Raw genomic sequence first — 15,925 nt, 5'->3', positions numbered from 1 at the left:
TTTGCGGAGGTGTCAGGCCTTAGGCTGAATGTTCAAAAAAGCCACTTAATCATCTCCCATTCGGCTCAAGAACTGAAAGATCAGATGTTGGAGATTTTGGGCTTCCAAGAGGGGCATCTACCGATGAGGTATCTGGGTCTCCCCTTAATCTCTTCTAGACTGTCTATCTCTGACTATCAGCCTCTTATTTCAAAAATCGATGCACGCATTACTGGATGGGAAGGGATTTCATTATCATATGCTGGGCGGGTACAAATCATCAAATCTGTACTTTCAGCATTGAGTTTATACTGGGTATCTGCATTTATACTACCTAAGAAAGTTATCAATGAAATTGAGAAGAGGTTGAGGAATTTCCTATGGAAGGGTACGACGTCTAGTGGCTACACCAAGGTAGCTGGAAAGATGTGTGTCGACCGGCAGATGAGGGGGGACTTGGGTTCAAGGACATCTCTACCTTGAATCGCGTATTAATGAGCAAGAAATTATGTGATGTTATTCGGTGTGACAAGACATCCATCTGGGTTCAATGGCTTTACCAAGGCCGGTTACGGGACACATCAATTTGGACTGTCCGTGAACATAAATTTTGGATAATATTTATTTTAAATAAAAAATTATAATAATTGAGATTATGTTTTTTTTGTGATGACTATAATAAACATATTTTAGAGGGTGCAAACAATAAGGGTATTTTTGTTATAAAACTTTTGGTCCATATTATGAGGGAGTTTGTTATATTTTATAGTTTAAAGGGGTATATATGACGATTTTATGTATACTTTAGGGATGGAAAGTGCATTTGATCCAAAATGTTATTTTATTTTATTTGACATTTTCAATTGAGGATTTTTACAATCAAAACTAGTATAGTAAGTTCCTTATACTAAAATTTTTTTATATTTATACATTTCGTTGTTTTTGTTATAAATGTTATTAACTCAAGTTTTTATATATATATTTTATTTTGTTGTGGAAATATGGCATAGCAAAATAATATTGCTATTGTTATTTATTTTAGAGGTCAATGGATTGATTCATATGATTGTGTGAGTTAAAATCACTCTTTAGTCATATTTATGAAAATATATTATAGTACTATGTTTGTTGAACTAGAGTCGATTTTGTATGAAAAACTTGGTCTTAATGTTTGATACAAAGTTATATGAGATAACATATATTGTATGGGATAGTTGCACCTCCCATTCTTAAGGTTTGGTGTAACAACACGTAAATTTTATGTAATTTGAAAAAATTAAATATAGTATTCATAAAATTTGTTTATGTTACTCAAACTTCATAGAATTTGCTATATGAATAAAAAATTGAATGAAAATCCATTATTACCCCCAATTCACTTATTATTGACTTATTGCAGGTCAAACAAATCTTTTTATAGCCAAACTACCCTGCATCTTCACATGTTAATGCATGTAAGGAAGTATATTTTCTAGTTTAGTCAGAAAGTATTATTTTACTTGAAATAAGTCAATAATAAGTCAATTGGGCGTAAATATGAATTGTCATCCTTTTTTAAAAAAAAATATTAGCAATTTTTATGAGTTTTAAGTGACAGATGGGTAAATTTATTAGAGGAAAACAAACCTCATGAGTACTAAATGTAAATTTCCAAACCACATGAGATCTACGTGTAATTATATCGATCTCATGAAAAGACAATGTAATTATTTGGGCCAAATTGCATAAAACCCCCATGTAATTTAAAAACTCAGCAAAAGCCCCCCTTCTGATTTGAAAATAGGCAAAACACCCCTATGTCTATTTTTTTTTGGGTAAATGTAAGTTTCATTAATGAAATAATAGTATAATACAACATGGTGGTTATCAGTTGGTGTCTCCCCCGACAGGCCAAGGGATATGCCAAAGTCTAAATAAAGCTCGTGTACTGACTAAACTAGGTAAAGTAATGCTATGTATCCGCTGCCTGATGTCCTTAATAATTACTACTGCCATGGTGCTGGGTGTCCTTTCGGTTTGCTCGAATCGTCTCAAATTCCTCTCCTTCCAGATGTGGTAAACACATGATGCTAATAGCGCTCGGTAAGACATGTTAATAATGTGCTTACCCCTCCATTTTCGGGACGCCCATGTAATATCCGTCATCCAGTCTCTATTGGGCCACGAGAATCGTACCATTTTCCGAATTTTTGTGAGACACTGTCGACTAAATCTACACTGTAAAAATAAGTGGCCATGTGTCTCCGTCGCTCCCTCGCTGCATAGAATACACGGGCTAAGGTGGGCTAGTCATGGTTTATCCGTCGTAGCCAACTTGCCAAGAATAGCAAGCCATAGGATGAATAAGTGACGTGAAATCTTGAGGGATCCCGAAAGAAGCGAGGACCAGTCTACTTTCGGTCCAGGTGGATCAAAAAGCCTGTAAAGAGCGTGAGCTGTAGGAAGCCCATGATTGAACCTCGAAATAATACGGTCCTCCCCTCCATGGATAGTGGGTAGTACATGTGTGATTTCCGAACACTCAAAATCTGTGATAGAGGGCCAATGCCACTCTCCTCCACTAATCACCGTACTGAGTTTAGCTGACTCCTCCAATCCAAGTAATCTCGGTCCACGTGGGAATCTGTCACTAAGGGGTCCCAGATGATGCCATGGGTCTTGCCACAAGTAGAATCTCCTCACATCTCCTATCTAATAATCCACCATAGATCGGAGGAAGATCCGTAAAAACGGAGGATTTTGCGCCATACCCATGATCCTCCATGCTCTCTAATCGTCCAGATGGAAGTACCTCGTAAACGACCCTGGTACAACCATTCCACCCATATCGAGGTCCTATCGCACCTGATAATATCACATAGTTTCTTAGCCATTAATGCACGATTTAAGATAATAATATCCTTGAATCCTAGGCCTCCCTCTTCCTTCGGCCGACACAGGTCTTTCCACGCAACCTTGGCATAACCATTGGTTGATGTCCCTTTCCACAAGAAAGTTCGCAGCCTTTTCTCAATTTCGTTTGTAACTTTCTTTGGCAGTATGAACGCCGATGCCCAATATAAACTTAGCGACATGAGTAAGATCTAATAATTTGTACCCTACCAGCATAAGACAGTGCAATACCCTTCCAACCAGCAATACGTTTATCAATTTTCACTAATAATGGAAGACAATCAGCAATTCTTAAGCGAGATGATAAGAGAGGTAGCCCCAAATACCTTATCGGTAAGATACCCTCCTGAAACCCGAGTGTTGTTAGCATCTCCTCGCGCAATCCTTGGGCTGAACGTGAGATTGTAAGATAGCTTTTCTACACGTTCAGCCTGAGCCCCGACCATATAGCAAATCGACCCAATCCTGTTTTAATGACTCCAATAGAGTCCATATAAGCATGACAGAATAACAACAAGTCATCAACAAAGCCCAACTGAAAAACCCTGGATGTATCACATTTCCAGTGGAAGGAAAATAATTCATCCTGATCAATCAACTGTAGGAAACCCAAGTGTAGTACTTCCATTACAAGCACGAACAAGTATGGCGAAAGAGGATCTCCTTGTCGAAGCCCTCTAGCCCCCTTAAAGAAACCATGAGGTTTCCCATTCAGCCCAACAGAAAATGAAGTTGTAGTAACACACACCTCAATCCACTTCACGAAATTAGAGGGGAACCCAAATAACTCCATCACCGCGATCATAAAATCCCACTCCACCGTGTCGTATGCCTTTCGAATGTCCACTTTTAAGGCACACTGGGGTGGTAGAGCCTGGTTGTAGCCTATAAATAGCTCCTGCGCCAACATAATATTGTCTTCAATGCTTCGACCGGGCACAAATGCCGCTTGGCACGGACTAATTAGTTTGTCCAATATCACACTCAACCGTTGGATAATGAGTTTGGCGATAATCTTATATAACACATTACAGCAAGATATAGGACAAAAATCACCAACGGTCATAAGAGAGTGTACCTTGGGTATAAGCGCCAGAAGTGTAGTATTTATCTGCTTCAGAATTCGTCCCGTAGTAAAGAAATCCAGCACTGCCGACGTCACTTCCTGCCCCACTATAGGCCATGCAGCTTTGAAAAAGCCCGATGAATATCCGTCCGGCCCCGGTGCCTTATCCTCCGCAATGTCAAAAACTGCCTGCTTGACATCCGTTGGTGTAAATGGCAAGAGTAAAGAGCTAACGTCCTCTTCATTTAATAGATGTCTCACCCATGGTCGAAGGAACCGTAGATCTATTACGTCTCTCCTTCTTTCCCCACCAAGCAGGTTTTGGTAGTACATGACAAACTCATCGACTACCGCTTGTGGTTCTGTGTAAGTGGCTCCATGATCATCATTGATTTGTAAGATTCTCCTCGTCGATCTCCGTTGAGCAATCTGACGAAAGAATACCTGGGAGCACTGGTCGCCCCCTTCATCCACTGCATTTTTGCTCGCTGTTGGAGCATACTTTGTTCAAGTTTGGCTGCTTTGCCTAGTATGAATCAGCAACAATGTTCCAGCTGCAAGAATAATTCATCCTGTCTGTTAGAACTGACAAGCAGTTGTGCCATCTCAAGAAACCCTTTAGCCAACTGGACATTATGTGATAAGTCTTTCTTATTCCTCCTCTGCTCTCTAAAACCAATTTAAGTGCTTTGAGTTTTCTTGTTACCGCATACATAGGCACCCCAATAATGTTATGTTGCCAAACCTGCTGCATACTGGGAATAAACACTAGTGATAAGGTGAGGTAATTATCGAATCGAAACATACCTCCATATTGTTGTTGACTATCCCCGTATAGAACCAGCGGTAAGTGATCTGAAGTACGTGGGGTGAGGCTAGTGTAAAAAGATGTTGGGAATCGAGCCAACCATCTATCATTAATCATCATTCGCTCCAACCTTTTCCAAAGATTCCGTGGACTTGCACTGCAGTTATGCCACGTATACCATTCTCCCTGCATGGGTAATGGTAGTAAACCTGCATTCTGAATGCAGTCATTAAACTCTTTCATTGCCATTTGAATGTCTCCCGATGCTCCACATATTTCACTAAGATCTCGTACCGCATTGAAATCCCCTCCAATAAGCCACGGGATATCAACAGTCTGCATGGCAATAGTCACTAGGGAATCCCATAACTCCCTCTTGTCTGTCACCTCCGTAGCTCCATAAATCATAGTAATGGCAATTGACTCACGTAGTGACCGTATATAAACAAGGCAATGGATGAATTGCGTACCACATTCAGCAACATCAACATCAATAAAGTTATCATCCCACGCAATCCAAAGCTGATTACCAACCAGTCAATAATCCACAAACCATTTCCAATTGGGTAATAAGAAAGATTGAATAACAGCTACATTATTAATACGAACACGAGTTTCAAGAAGACTAAGGAATTGTAACCTGAACTCAGCAACAATATCCTTCACTGCTAGTTGATGGTCTATTTTGTTCAGGCCATGAACATTCCATATTGCTGCATTCAACATGGGTCACCAGGAATGGGGCTGCTTTGATTAGGACCCCGTGACATCTCATCTACATCATCAAGTAAGTGTAGAGCATCAAACGTATTGTATACGATAATTTTCTTACCCTTCCCCTTTCGACTCGGCCTTTCGCCACCACCACGAGGAGGTTCACAACCATCTCTCTGCTTGGATCTCATTCTGGTGGTATTGTCTCCTGGTCAGGCATTGGTGGCGGCCTCACAACTCCTGGTTTAGGAACGTAAACAGTCACCAGTGGTATAATTGGTTTGGATGGTTTATTGAGTGCACAGTCCTTAACCGAGTGCCCTAATGTCATACAGTTTGTACATTTGGGAGGTATCCACTCATATTCCACGTCAATTTTGCACGGTGTCTCTCCCCCTTCCTCGTCCGGCGTCATAATGATAATATGTTTAGTTAATTTTGAGCTCACATCCAACATCACGCATACACGAGCGAAGTCCAATCTTGTGCATGCCGTTGTAATCACATCTGGATATAGGGGTTTGTCAATACCGTTGGCCACTATACTGAGGCCCTCCTCAGTCCATAATTCTACCGATAAGTGTCTCAATTTTATCCAAACAGGGACTTGTGTATGTTTTAATTTCCTCATCACCATCCCTGGCTCCCATTTCTGCATCACAATTGGTTGTCTTTGAAACAACCACAGTCCTCCTTCAATTGCTTCTTCCATATATGCAACAGTTTTGAACTGGAAGAAGAAAAAACCATTCGTTGTAGCCTTTACCTCCCACAACTCCGACCAAACGGAGTAGGCAAAGTTTTTAACATGATAAAAATACGGGAGTTTCCCAAAAAATAACCAACCGCTGTGGTTTTCCATTTTGTAGATCCATTGCGAATAGTTTCCATCGTAGGTCTCACCACCACTTCACCATTTTGTATTGTTGGAGGTATGTATGAAAGTGTCTTCCGAGATGAATTATTGAAAGCATCAGTAATTTTGTCATCAATGCTCATATTGGAGTGTGTATTCAACGAAATATTACCCACAAACAAACCCGTGGGAAAAGAGCGTTCTTGTGTAGGAAGAGTACTAATTTTGTCCATAGTATTGCTTATGTCATGCATTACATCAGCAGTTGCATAAGCGCTTGTGTCATTACTTACATCATCACATAGGTCAGCACTGATGTCAGCGTCCGCATCAAATGTTGTGTCATGCTCATCAGCAAATTCCGGCGTCTTCTCAATTCTCTCTGGTAGCACATTGTTCACTGTATTCGTCGGCCGGAAAACCGTCAGATTGGTCGAAAACGTGCCAGCAGCAGACCCACCATCTTTACCCACGTTTCCGTTAAAATTCGTTCACCTATCTTGCCGGAAGTGCTGCTGCGCGACGACTGATTATCAACCTTCATTCCTGTTCTGTTTTCCATCGAATCTGCAACCGACAACGACGACGACAGTAAGTTTCGCCATACCTGACGTCTAGGCTTAGGAAGGACTGGTGCCGTTATCGAAAAACATCGCATAACTGCCTCCTTCCCAAATCTTGATTCCCATTTGGATTTCAACTCACTAAGTGCTGCCATTGATTCAGTATCTCCTTCGTCGATTATAGAATGGGCAAGGTGAATGAACTCTATCATGTTGAACATTCCCCTTTGATGTCGCCAAACCCTAATTTTGCACGGTTTTATTACAGCAAGTTTGTTTCCCTTTTATACTAACTTATAGTTATTATTTCGCTTAGAAAATTTAACACACAAATTCTTGGGTCTAGACCTTCGTTTGGGTCAAGTTTCGCCGAATTCCAAGAACGCTTCAAATTTAGCTGTTTTGCACGGTTTATTGAAACAATCTTGTTTCCCTTTTATACTAACTTGTAGTTATTATTTCGCTTAGAAAATTTAACACACAAATTCTTGGGTCTAGACCTACGTTTGGGTCAAGTTTCGTCAAATTCTGAGAATGCTCAAAATTTAGCTGTTTTGCACGTTTTTATTAAAACTAGTTTGTTTCCCTTTTGTACTAACTTGTAGTTATTATTACGCTTAACAAATTTACAACACATACTTTGGTCTAGACCAACGTCTGGGTCAAGTTTCGTCGAATTCTGAGAATGTTCAAAATTCAGCAGTTTTGCTTGGTTTTATTAAACCAAGTTTGTTTTCCTTTTATACTAACTTGTAATTATTATTACGCTTATAAATTTTACAATACAAATGCTTGGGATCTAGACCTGAGATTGGGACAAGTTTTGTCGAATTCTGAGAACGTTCAAAATTTAACTGTTTTATTAAAGCAAGTTTGAATCCCTTTTATACTAACTTGTAGTTATTATTTCGCTTAGAAAATTTAACACACAAATTCTTGGGTCTAGATCTACGTTTGGGTCAAGTTTCGTCGAATTCTGAGAATGTTCAAAAGTTAGCTGTTATGCACGGTTTTATTAAAACAAGTTTGTTTCCCTTTTAGATTTACTTGTAGTTATTATTACGCTTAACAAATGCATAACACAAATGCTTGGGTCTAGATCTACGTTTGGGTCAAGTTTCGTCGAATTCTGAGAACGTTCAAAATGTAGCTGTTCTGCACGGTTTTATTAAAACAAGTTTGTTTCCCTTTTATACTAACTTGTAGTTACTATTACCCTTAGCAAATTTACAACACAAATGCTTTGGTCTAGACCAACGTTTGGGTCAAGTTTTGTCGAATTCTGAGAATGTTCAAAATTTAGCAGTTTTGCACGGTTTTATTAAACCAAGTTTGTTTTCCTTTTATACTAACTTGTAGTTATTATTACGGTTTGAAAATTAACAATACAAATGCTTGGGTCTAGACCTGCGATTGGGTCAAGTTTCTTTGAATTCTGAGAACGTTCAAAAGTTAGCTGTTTTGCACGGTTTATTAAAGCAAGTTTGTTTCCCTTTTATACTAACTTGTAGTTATTATTACGCTTAGCAAATTTACGACACAAATGCTTGGGTTTAGACCAACGTTTGGATCAAGTTTCGTCGAATTCTGAGAACGTCCAAAATATCGCTGTTTTGCACTATTTTATCAAAACAAGTTTGTTTCCCTTTTATATTTACTTATAGTTATTATTACGCTTAGCAAATGTATAATACAAATGCTTGGGTCTAGATCTACTTTTGGGTCAAGTTTCATCGAATTCCGAGAACGTTCAAAATTTAGTTGTTATGCACGGTTTTATTTAAGCAAGTTTGCTTCCCTTTTATACTAACTTGTAGTTACTATTACCCTTAGCAAATTTACAATACAAATGCTTTGGTCTAGACCAACATTGGGTCAAGTTTCGTCGAATTCTGAAAACATTCAAAATTTAACTGTTTTGCACGATTTTATTAAATTAAGTTTGTTTCCCTTTTATACTAACTTGTAGTTATTATTTCGCTTAGGAAATTTAACACACAAATTCGTGGGTCCAGACCTAAGTTTGGGTCATGTTTCGTCGAATTCTGAGAACGCTCAAAATTTAGCTGTTTTCCACGGTTTTATTAAAACAAGTTTGTTTTCCTTTTATAATAACTTGTAGTTATTATTACACTTAACAAATTTATAACACAAATGCTTGGGTCTAGACCAACGTTTGGGTCAAGTTTCGTCGAATTTTGAGAACATTCAAAATTTAACTGTTTTGCACAGTTTTATTAAAACAAGTTTGTTTCCCTTTTATACTAACTTGTAGTTATTATTTTGCTTAGCAAAATTTAACACACAAATTCTTGGGTCTAGACCTACGTCTGGGTCAAGTTTCGTCGAATTCTGAGAATGCTCAAAATTTAGCTGTTTTCCACGATTTTATTAAAACAAGTTTGTTTCCCTTTTATACTAACTTGTAGTTATTATTACGCTTAAGAAATTTATAGCACAAATGCTTGGGTCTAGACCAACGTTTGGGCCAATTTTCATTGAAGTATGAGAACGTTCAAAATTTAGCTGTTTTGCACGATTTTATTGAAACAAATTTGTTTCCCTTTTATACTAATTTGAAGTTATTATTACGCTTAGCAAATTTGCAACACAAATACTTGGGTCTAGACCAACGTTTGGGTCATCTTTCATCGAATTCTAAGAACGTTCAAAATATAGCTGTTTTGCACGGTTTTATTAAAACAAGTTTGTTTCCCTTTATATTTACTGGTAGTTATTATTACGCTTAGAAAATTTGTCACACAAATTCTTGGGTCTAGACCTTCGTTTGGGTCAAGTTTCGTCGAATTCTTGCATCTCATGACATCATTCTCGATTGGGTCTAGATCTACGTTTTGGTCAAGTTTCGTCGAATTCTGAGAATGTTTAAAATTTAGTTGTTCTGCACGGTTTTATTAAAGCAAGTTTGTTTCCCTTTTATACTAACTTGTAGTTATTATCATGCTTAACAAATTTACAACACAAATGCTTGGGTCTAGACCAACGTTTGGGTCAAGTTTCATCGAATTCTGAGAACGTTCAAAATTTAGTTGTTTTGCACGATTTTATTGAAACAAGTTTGTTTCCCTTTTATACTAACTTGAAGTTATTATTATGCTTAGCAAATTTGCAACACAAATGCTTGGGTCTAGACCAACGTTTGGGTCAAGTTTCGTCGAATTCTGAGAACGTTCAAAATTTAGCTGTTTTGCACGATTTTATTGAAACAAGTTTGTTTCCCTTTTATACTAACTTGAAGTTATTATTATGCTTAGCAAATTTGCAACACAAATGCTTGGGTCTAGACCAACGTTTGGGTCACCTTTCGTCGAATTCTTAGAACGTTCAAAATATAGCTGTTTTGAATGGGTTTTTTTTTTTGGGTAAATGTAAGTTTCATTAATAACATAGTAGTACAGTACAACATGGTGGTCATCAGTTGGTGTCTCTCTCGATAGGCCAAGGGATACGCCAAAGTCTAAATAAAGATCGAGTACTGACAGAACTAGGTAAAGTAATGTATGTATCCGCTGCTTGATATCCTCGATAATAACTACTGCCATGGTGTTGGGTATCCTTTCGGTTTGCTCAAATCGTCTTAAATTCCTCTCCTTCCAAATGTGGTAAACACATGATGCTGTGGTAAACACATGATGCTAAAAGTGCTCGGTAAGACATGTTAATAATGTGCTTACTCCTCCATCTCCGGGACGCCCATGTAATATCCGTCATCCAATCTCTATTTGGCCACGAGAATCGTACTATTTTCTGAATTTCTGCTAGACATTGTCGACTAAATCTGCACTGAAAAAATAAGTGATCATGTGTCTCCGTCGCTCCCTCGCTACACAAAATGCACGAGCCAAGGTGGGCTAGCTATGGTTTATCCGTCGTAGCCAACTTACCAAGAATAGCAAGCCATAGGATAAATAAGTGACGTGGAATCTTGAGGAATCCCGAAAGTAGTGAAGACCAGTCTACTTTCCGTCCAGGCGGATCAAAAAGCCTATAAAGAGTCTGTGCTGTAGGAATCCCATGGTCGAATCTCCAAATAATGCGGTCCTCCCCTCCATGGATAGTGGGTAGTGCATGTGTGATTTCCAAACACTCAAAGTCTGTGATAGGGGACCACTGCCACTCTCCTCCAGTAATAACAGTACTGAGTTTAGCTGACTCCTCTAATCCAAGTAACCTCGGTCCACGTGGGAATGTGTCACTAAGGGGTCCCAGATGATGCCATGAGTCCTGCCATAGGTAGAATCTCCTATTTAAAATCCACCATAGATCGAAGGAAGATCCGCCATCCCCATGATCCTCCATGCTCTCTAATCGTCCAGATGGAAGTATCTCGTAATCGACCCTGGTAGAGCTATTTAACCCATATCGAGGTCCTATCGCACCTGATGATATCACACAGTTTCTTAGCCATTAATGCACGATTCAAGAGAGTAATATCCTTGAATCCTAGGCCTCCCTCCTCCTTCGGCCGGCATAGGTCTTTCCAAGCAACCTTGGCATAACCACTGGTTGAAGTCCCTTTCCACAAGAAAGTTCTTAGCCTCTTCTCAATTTCATTGGTAACTTTCTTTGGCAGTATGAACGCTGAAGCCCAATATAAACTTAGAGACATGAGTATACATTTAATAATTTGTACTCTACCAGCATATGACAGTGTAATACCCTCCCAACCAGCAATTCATTTATCAATTTTCACCAATAATGGACGACAATCAGCAATTGTTAAGCGAGAGGATAAGATAGGAAGCCCCAAATACCTCATCGGGAAGACACCCTCCTAAAACCCGAGTGCTGTCAGCATCTCCTCGCAATGTCCTTGGGCTGAACGTGAGATAATAAGATGACTTTTCTGTACGTTTAGCTTGAGCCCTGACCATATAGTAAATCGATCCAATCCTGTTTTAAAGACTCCAATAGAGTCCATATCAGCATGATAGAATAACAACAAATCATCAGCAAAACCCATTTCCAGTGGAAGGAAAATAATTCATCCTGCTCCATTAACTGTAGGAAACCAAGTGTAGTACTTCCATTACAAGCACGAACAGGTATGGCGAAAGAGGATCTCCCTGTAGGAGGAGCCCTCTGGCCCCCTTAAAGAAACCATGTGGTTTCCCATTCAGTCCAACAGAAAATGAAGTTGTAGTAACACACACCTCAATCCACTTCAAAAAATTAGGGGGGAACCCAAATAACTCCATCACCGTGATCAGAAAATCCTACTCCACCGTGTCGTATGCCTTTCGAATGTCCACTTTCAAAGCACACTGTGGTGGTAGACGGGCCTGGTTGTAGCCTGTAAATAACTCCTGCACCAACATTATATTGTCCCCAATGCTTCGTCCGGGCATAGAAGCCGCTTGGCATGGACTAATTAGTTTCTCTAATATCACACTCGACCGTTGGACAATGAGTTTGGCAATAATCTTATATAACACATTACAGCAATATATAGGGCGAAAATCACCCACGTTCATAGGGGAAACCTTGGGTATAAGCGCCAAAAGTGTAGTATTTATCTATTTCAGAATTCATCCCGTATTAAAGAAATCCAGCACTGCCGAGGTCACTTCCTGCCCCACTATAGGCCATGCAGCTTTGAAAAAGCCCGATGAATATCCATCCGGCCCGGTGCCTTATCCTCAACAATGTCAAAAACTGCCTGCTTGACATCCACTGGTGTGTGAATGGCAAGAGTAAAGAGTGAACCTCCTCTTCACTTAATAGATGTCTAACCCATGGTCGAAGAAATCGCAGATCAATCACGTCTCTCCTTTGTTCCCCACCAAGCAGGTTTTGATAGTACATGACAAACTCATTGACTACCGCTTGTGGTTCTGTGTGAGTGGTTCCATGATCATCATTGATTTGTAAGATTCTTCGCGCCGATCTTCGTTGAGCAATCTTACGAAAGAATACCTGGGAGCACTGGTCACCCCCCTTCATCCACTGCATTTTTACTCGCTGTTGGAGCATACTTTGTTCAAGTTTGGTTGCTTTGGCTAGTATGAATCGTCAACAATGTTCCAGCTGCAAGAATAATTCATCCTGCCTGTTTGAACTGACCAGTATTTGTGCCATCTCAAGAAACCCTTTTGCCAGCTGGACATTATGTGATAAGTCTCCCTTATTCCTCCTCTGCTCTCGAAACACCGGTTTAAGCGCTTTAAGTTTCCTCGTTACCGCATACATAGGCTCTCCAATAATATTATGTTGCCAAACCTGCTGCACACTTGGAATAAACTCTGGTGATTGGGTGAGGTAATTATCGAATCGAAACATACCTCCATATTATTGTTAACTATCCCCGTATAGCACCAGCGGTGAGTGATCTGAAGTACGTGGAGTGAGGCTAGTGTAAAAAGATGTTGGGAATCGAGCCATCCATCTATCATTAATCATCAATCGATCCAACCTTTTCCAAAGATTCCGTGGGCTTGCACTGCAGTTGTGCCATGTATACCATTCTCCCTGCATGGGTAATGGTAGTAAACCTGCATTCTGAACGCAATTGTTAAACTCTTCCATTGCCATTCGAATGTCTCCCGATGCTCCACATATTTCACTAATGTCTCGTACTTCATTGAAATTCCCTCCAATAAGCCACGGGATATCCACAGTCTGCATGGCAATAGGCTCTAGGGAACCCCATAACTCCCTCCTATCTGCCACCTCCGTAGCTCCATAAATCATAGTAATGACAATTGACTCACGTAGTGATCGTATATAAACAAGGCAATGGATGAATTGTGTTCCACATTCAACGACATCAACATCAGTAAAATTTTCATCCCAGGCAATCCAAATTCGATTACCAACCATTCCATAATCCACAAACCATTTCCAATTGGGTAATAAGAAAGGTTGAATAGTAGCTACATTATTAATGCGAACACGAGTTTCAAAAAATACCAAGAAATTGCAACCTGAACTCAGCTACGATGTCTTTCACTGCTAGCTGACGGACTCTTTTATTCAGGCCACGAACATTCCGCATTGCTGCGCTCAATATGGATCACCAAGTATAGGGCTGCTTTGATTAGGACCCCTTGCTAAATCATCTGCATCGTTAATTAAGTGTAGAGCATCAAATGTATTATATACTACAATCTCCTTACCCTTATCCTTTCGACTTGCCCTCACTCCACCTCCATTCACGCCCATCTCTATGCTTTTCCTCCCCTCGAGGTGGTGGTGTTATCACCTGATCATGCACAGTAATCGGCTCTTCAGGTCCTGTTTTTGGAACGTAAACGGCAACCTGTGGTTTAATAGGTTTTGATGGTTTATTGAGCGCACAATCCTTAGCCGAATGGCCTAACGTCATACACCTGGTACATTTGGAAGGTATCCATTCATATTTAACGTCAATTTTGCATGGTGTCTCTCCTCCTTCCTCGTTAGGAGTCATAATGATAATATGTTTATGTAATTTAGAGCTCACATCCAACATGACGCATACACGAGCGAAGTCCAGTCTCGTGCATGCCCTCGTAATAGCATCCATATATAGGGGTTTGCCAATACCGCTGGCCACCGTGCTGAGGCCCTCTTCAGTCCATAATTCTACCGGTAAATGTCTCAGTTTTATCCAAACTAGGACGTGTGTATGTTTTAATTTCCTCATCGCCATACCCGGCTCCCATTTCTGTAGCACAATTGGTTGTCCTTGAAACAACCATGGTCCACCTTCAATTGCTTCTTCCATATACGCAACAGTCTTGAATTGGAAGAAGAAAAATTCATTCGTTGTGGCTTTTACCTCCCTCAATCCAGGCCAAGCGGAGAAGGCAAAATCCTTAACATGATAAAAGTACGGTCTTTTCCCAAGGAAATAGCCAACTGCAGTGGTCTTCCACTTGATCGAACCATTGCGAATAGTTTCCATCATAGGTCTCACTACCACTTCACCGTTTTGTATTATAAGGTATATATGATAGAGTCCTCCGAGATGAATTATTAAACGCGTCAGCAATTTTGTCATCCGCGCCCATATTCGAATTCGCATTCAACAGAATGTTACCCACAAACAAACCTATAAAAAAAAAAAATGCAAAAATTCTCTCACTAAAAATTCTCTCTCTACTACACACACTACTACACCACCAAAAACACATACTAGTGTCTTCCCCATGCAAACTCCGACCGGCGATGGAGGAGAAGCGCCGGCCGGCGACGTTTATGGTGGAGAGGACGCCGACAGTCGTCCGGTGGCTGGAGATGGAGGGGAGGAAGAGGAACAGTCCTTGTTTCGCGAAGAAGAACACCAACTCGCCATGGAAGAAGAAGACCCGGCCTCCACTATTCCGGCGACCGAAGGTGACTCCCATGGCAGCCCAAGGTCTGTGGAGGCGGAAGGAGCGTTGGTGATGAGAAATGGTGAAGAAATGGGCGGGGAACAACCGGATCTGGAACTGAGGTCTCGCGCCGTCAACAATGGCGGAAATCGGTCTTCGTCTCCACGCGACTTCAACTTGGACGAGTTCCTCACTCTCGCGCACAAACTAATCGACCATGGCGACTCACAGGCTATGGATGCCCTGAAGGAATTGAAACAACGATGGGAGGCTCGATTTGGGATTGGGAAGTCGCGGTTGCCGGCGGAAAGCTTGAATGTTGACGACAACCCGTTCGCTTGCGAGTTGAGACAGGCATGCCGGAGACGTACAACACCGGTGACGATGATACTAGGGACTGGAATGGCAGCGACGTTCCAGCGTCGACCGGCTATGCGTGGGAGAATAATGACATCTTCTCCGCCGGCGACTTTGCACAGCAACAACGCAAACCAGACCTCACCGGCGGCTTCGAGAAACGCGAACCAGATCTCGCCGGCGGCTTTGCATAGCAGAAACGCGAACCAGATCTCGCCGGCGACCGTTGGAATTCCGACGAAGGATGACATGCACAATGTTGTTGACATGGACGCCTCGGTGGACAACGGTGGAGCTGATGTGGCGGGGTATGTTAGTGACATGGAGGCTTGCTTGGAGCATACTGCTGACATTAGCCCTAGTAGGTCTGACATC

At 40.7% G+C, this 15,925-nt stretch overlaps 1 protein-coding gene across 1 annotated transcript; it reads right to left on the bottom strand.

Annotated features, from left to right (window-relative positions):
- Window positions 1–2,608: 2,608 nt before the first annotated feature.
- On the bottom strand, window positions 2,609–13,718 carry LOC105179640 (uncharacterized). Its single transcript, XM_088886208.1, has 9 exons — window positions 13,391–13,718; window positions 6,306–6,778; window positions 6,094–6,189; window positions 4,955–5,267; window positions 3,950–4,299; window positions 3,513–3,769; window positions 3,198–3,336; window positions 3,082–3,103; window positions 2,609–2,823 (listed from the first exon to the last, which is right to left on the bottom strand). The coding sequence occupies exons 1-9, from the start codon at window positions 13,716–13,718 to the stop codon at window positions 2,609–2,611; spliced, it is 2,193 nt and encodes a 730-aa protein (XP_088742334.1).
- Window positions 13,719–15,925: the final 2,207 nt, after the last annotated feature.

The sequence above is a fragment of the Sesamum indicum genome, linkage group LG10 (assembly GCF_026168435.1).
Source record: "Sesamum indicum cultivar Baizhima isolate 11 linkage group LG10, ASM2616843v1, whole genome shotgun sequence".
Classification (NCBI taxonomy): Eukaryota; Viridiplantae; Streptophyta; class Magnoliopsida; order Lamiales; family Pedaliaceae; genus Sesamum; species Sesamum indicum.
This window is presented reverse-complemented; position numbering and strand designations above follow the sequence as displayed.

Excerpts from the sequence above, each read along its gene's own strand:
- LOC105179640 (XM_088886208.1), bottom strand. The coding sequence starts at position 13,718 with ATGGTTGGTAATCGAATTTGGATTGCCTGGGATGAAAATTTTACTGAT. Across the intron at positions 6,190-6,305 it reads CAAAATGGAAAACCACAGCG|TTCAAAACTGTTGCATATAT; the intron begins GTTGGTTATTTT and ends TTCTTCTTCCAG. Across the intron at positions 3,104-3,197 it reads GAGGGTATCTTACCGATAAG|GGTATTGCACTGTCTTATGC; the intron begins GTATTTGGGGCT and ends GCTGGTTGGAAG.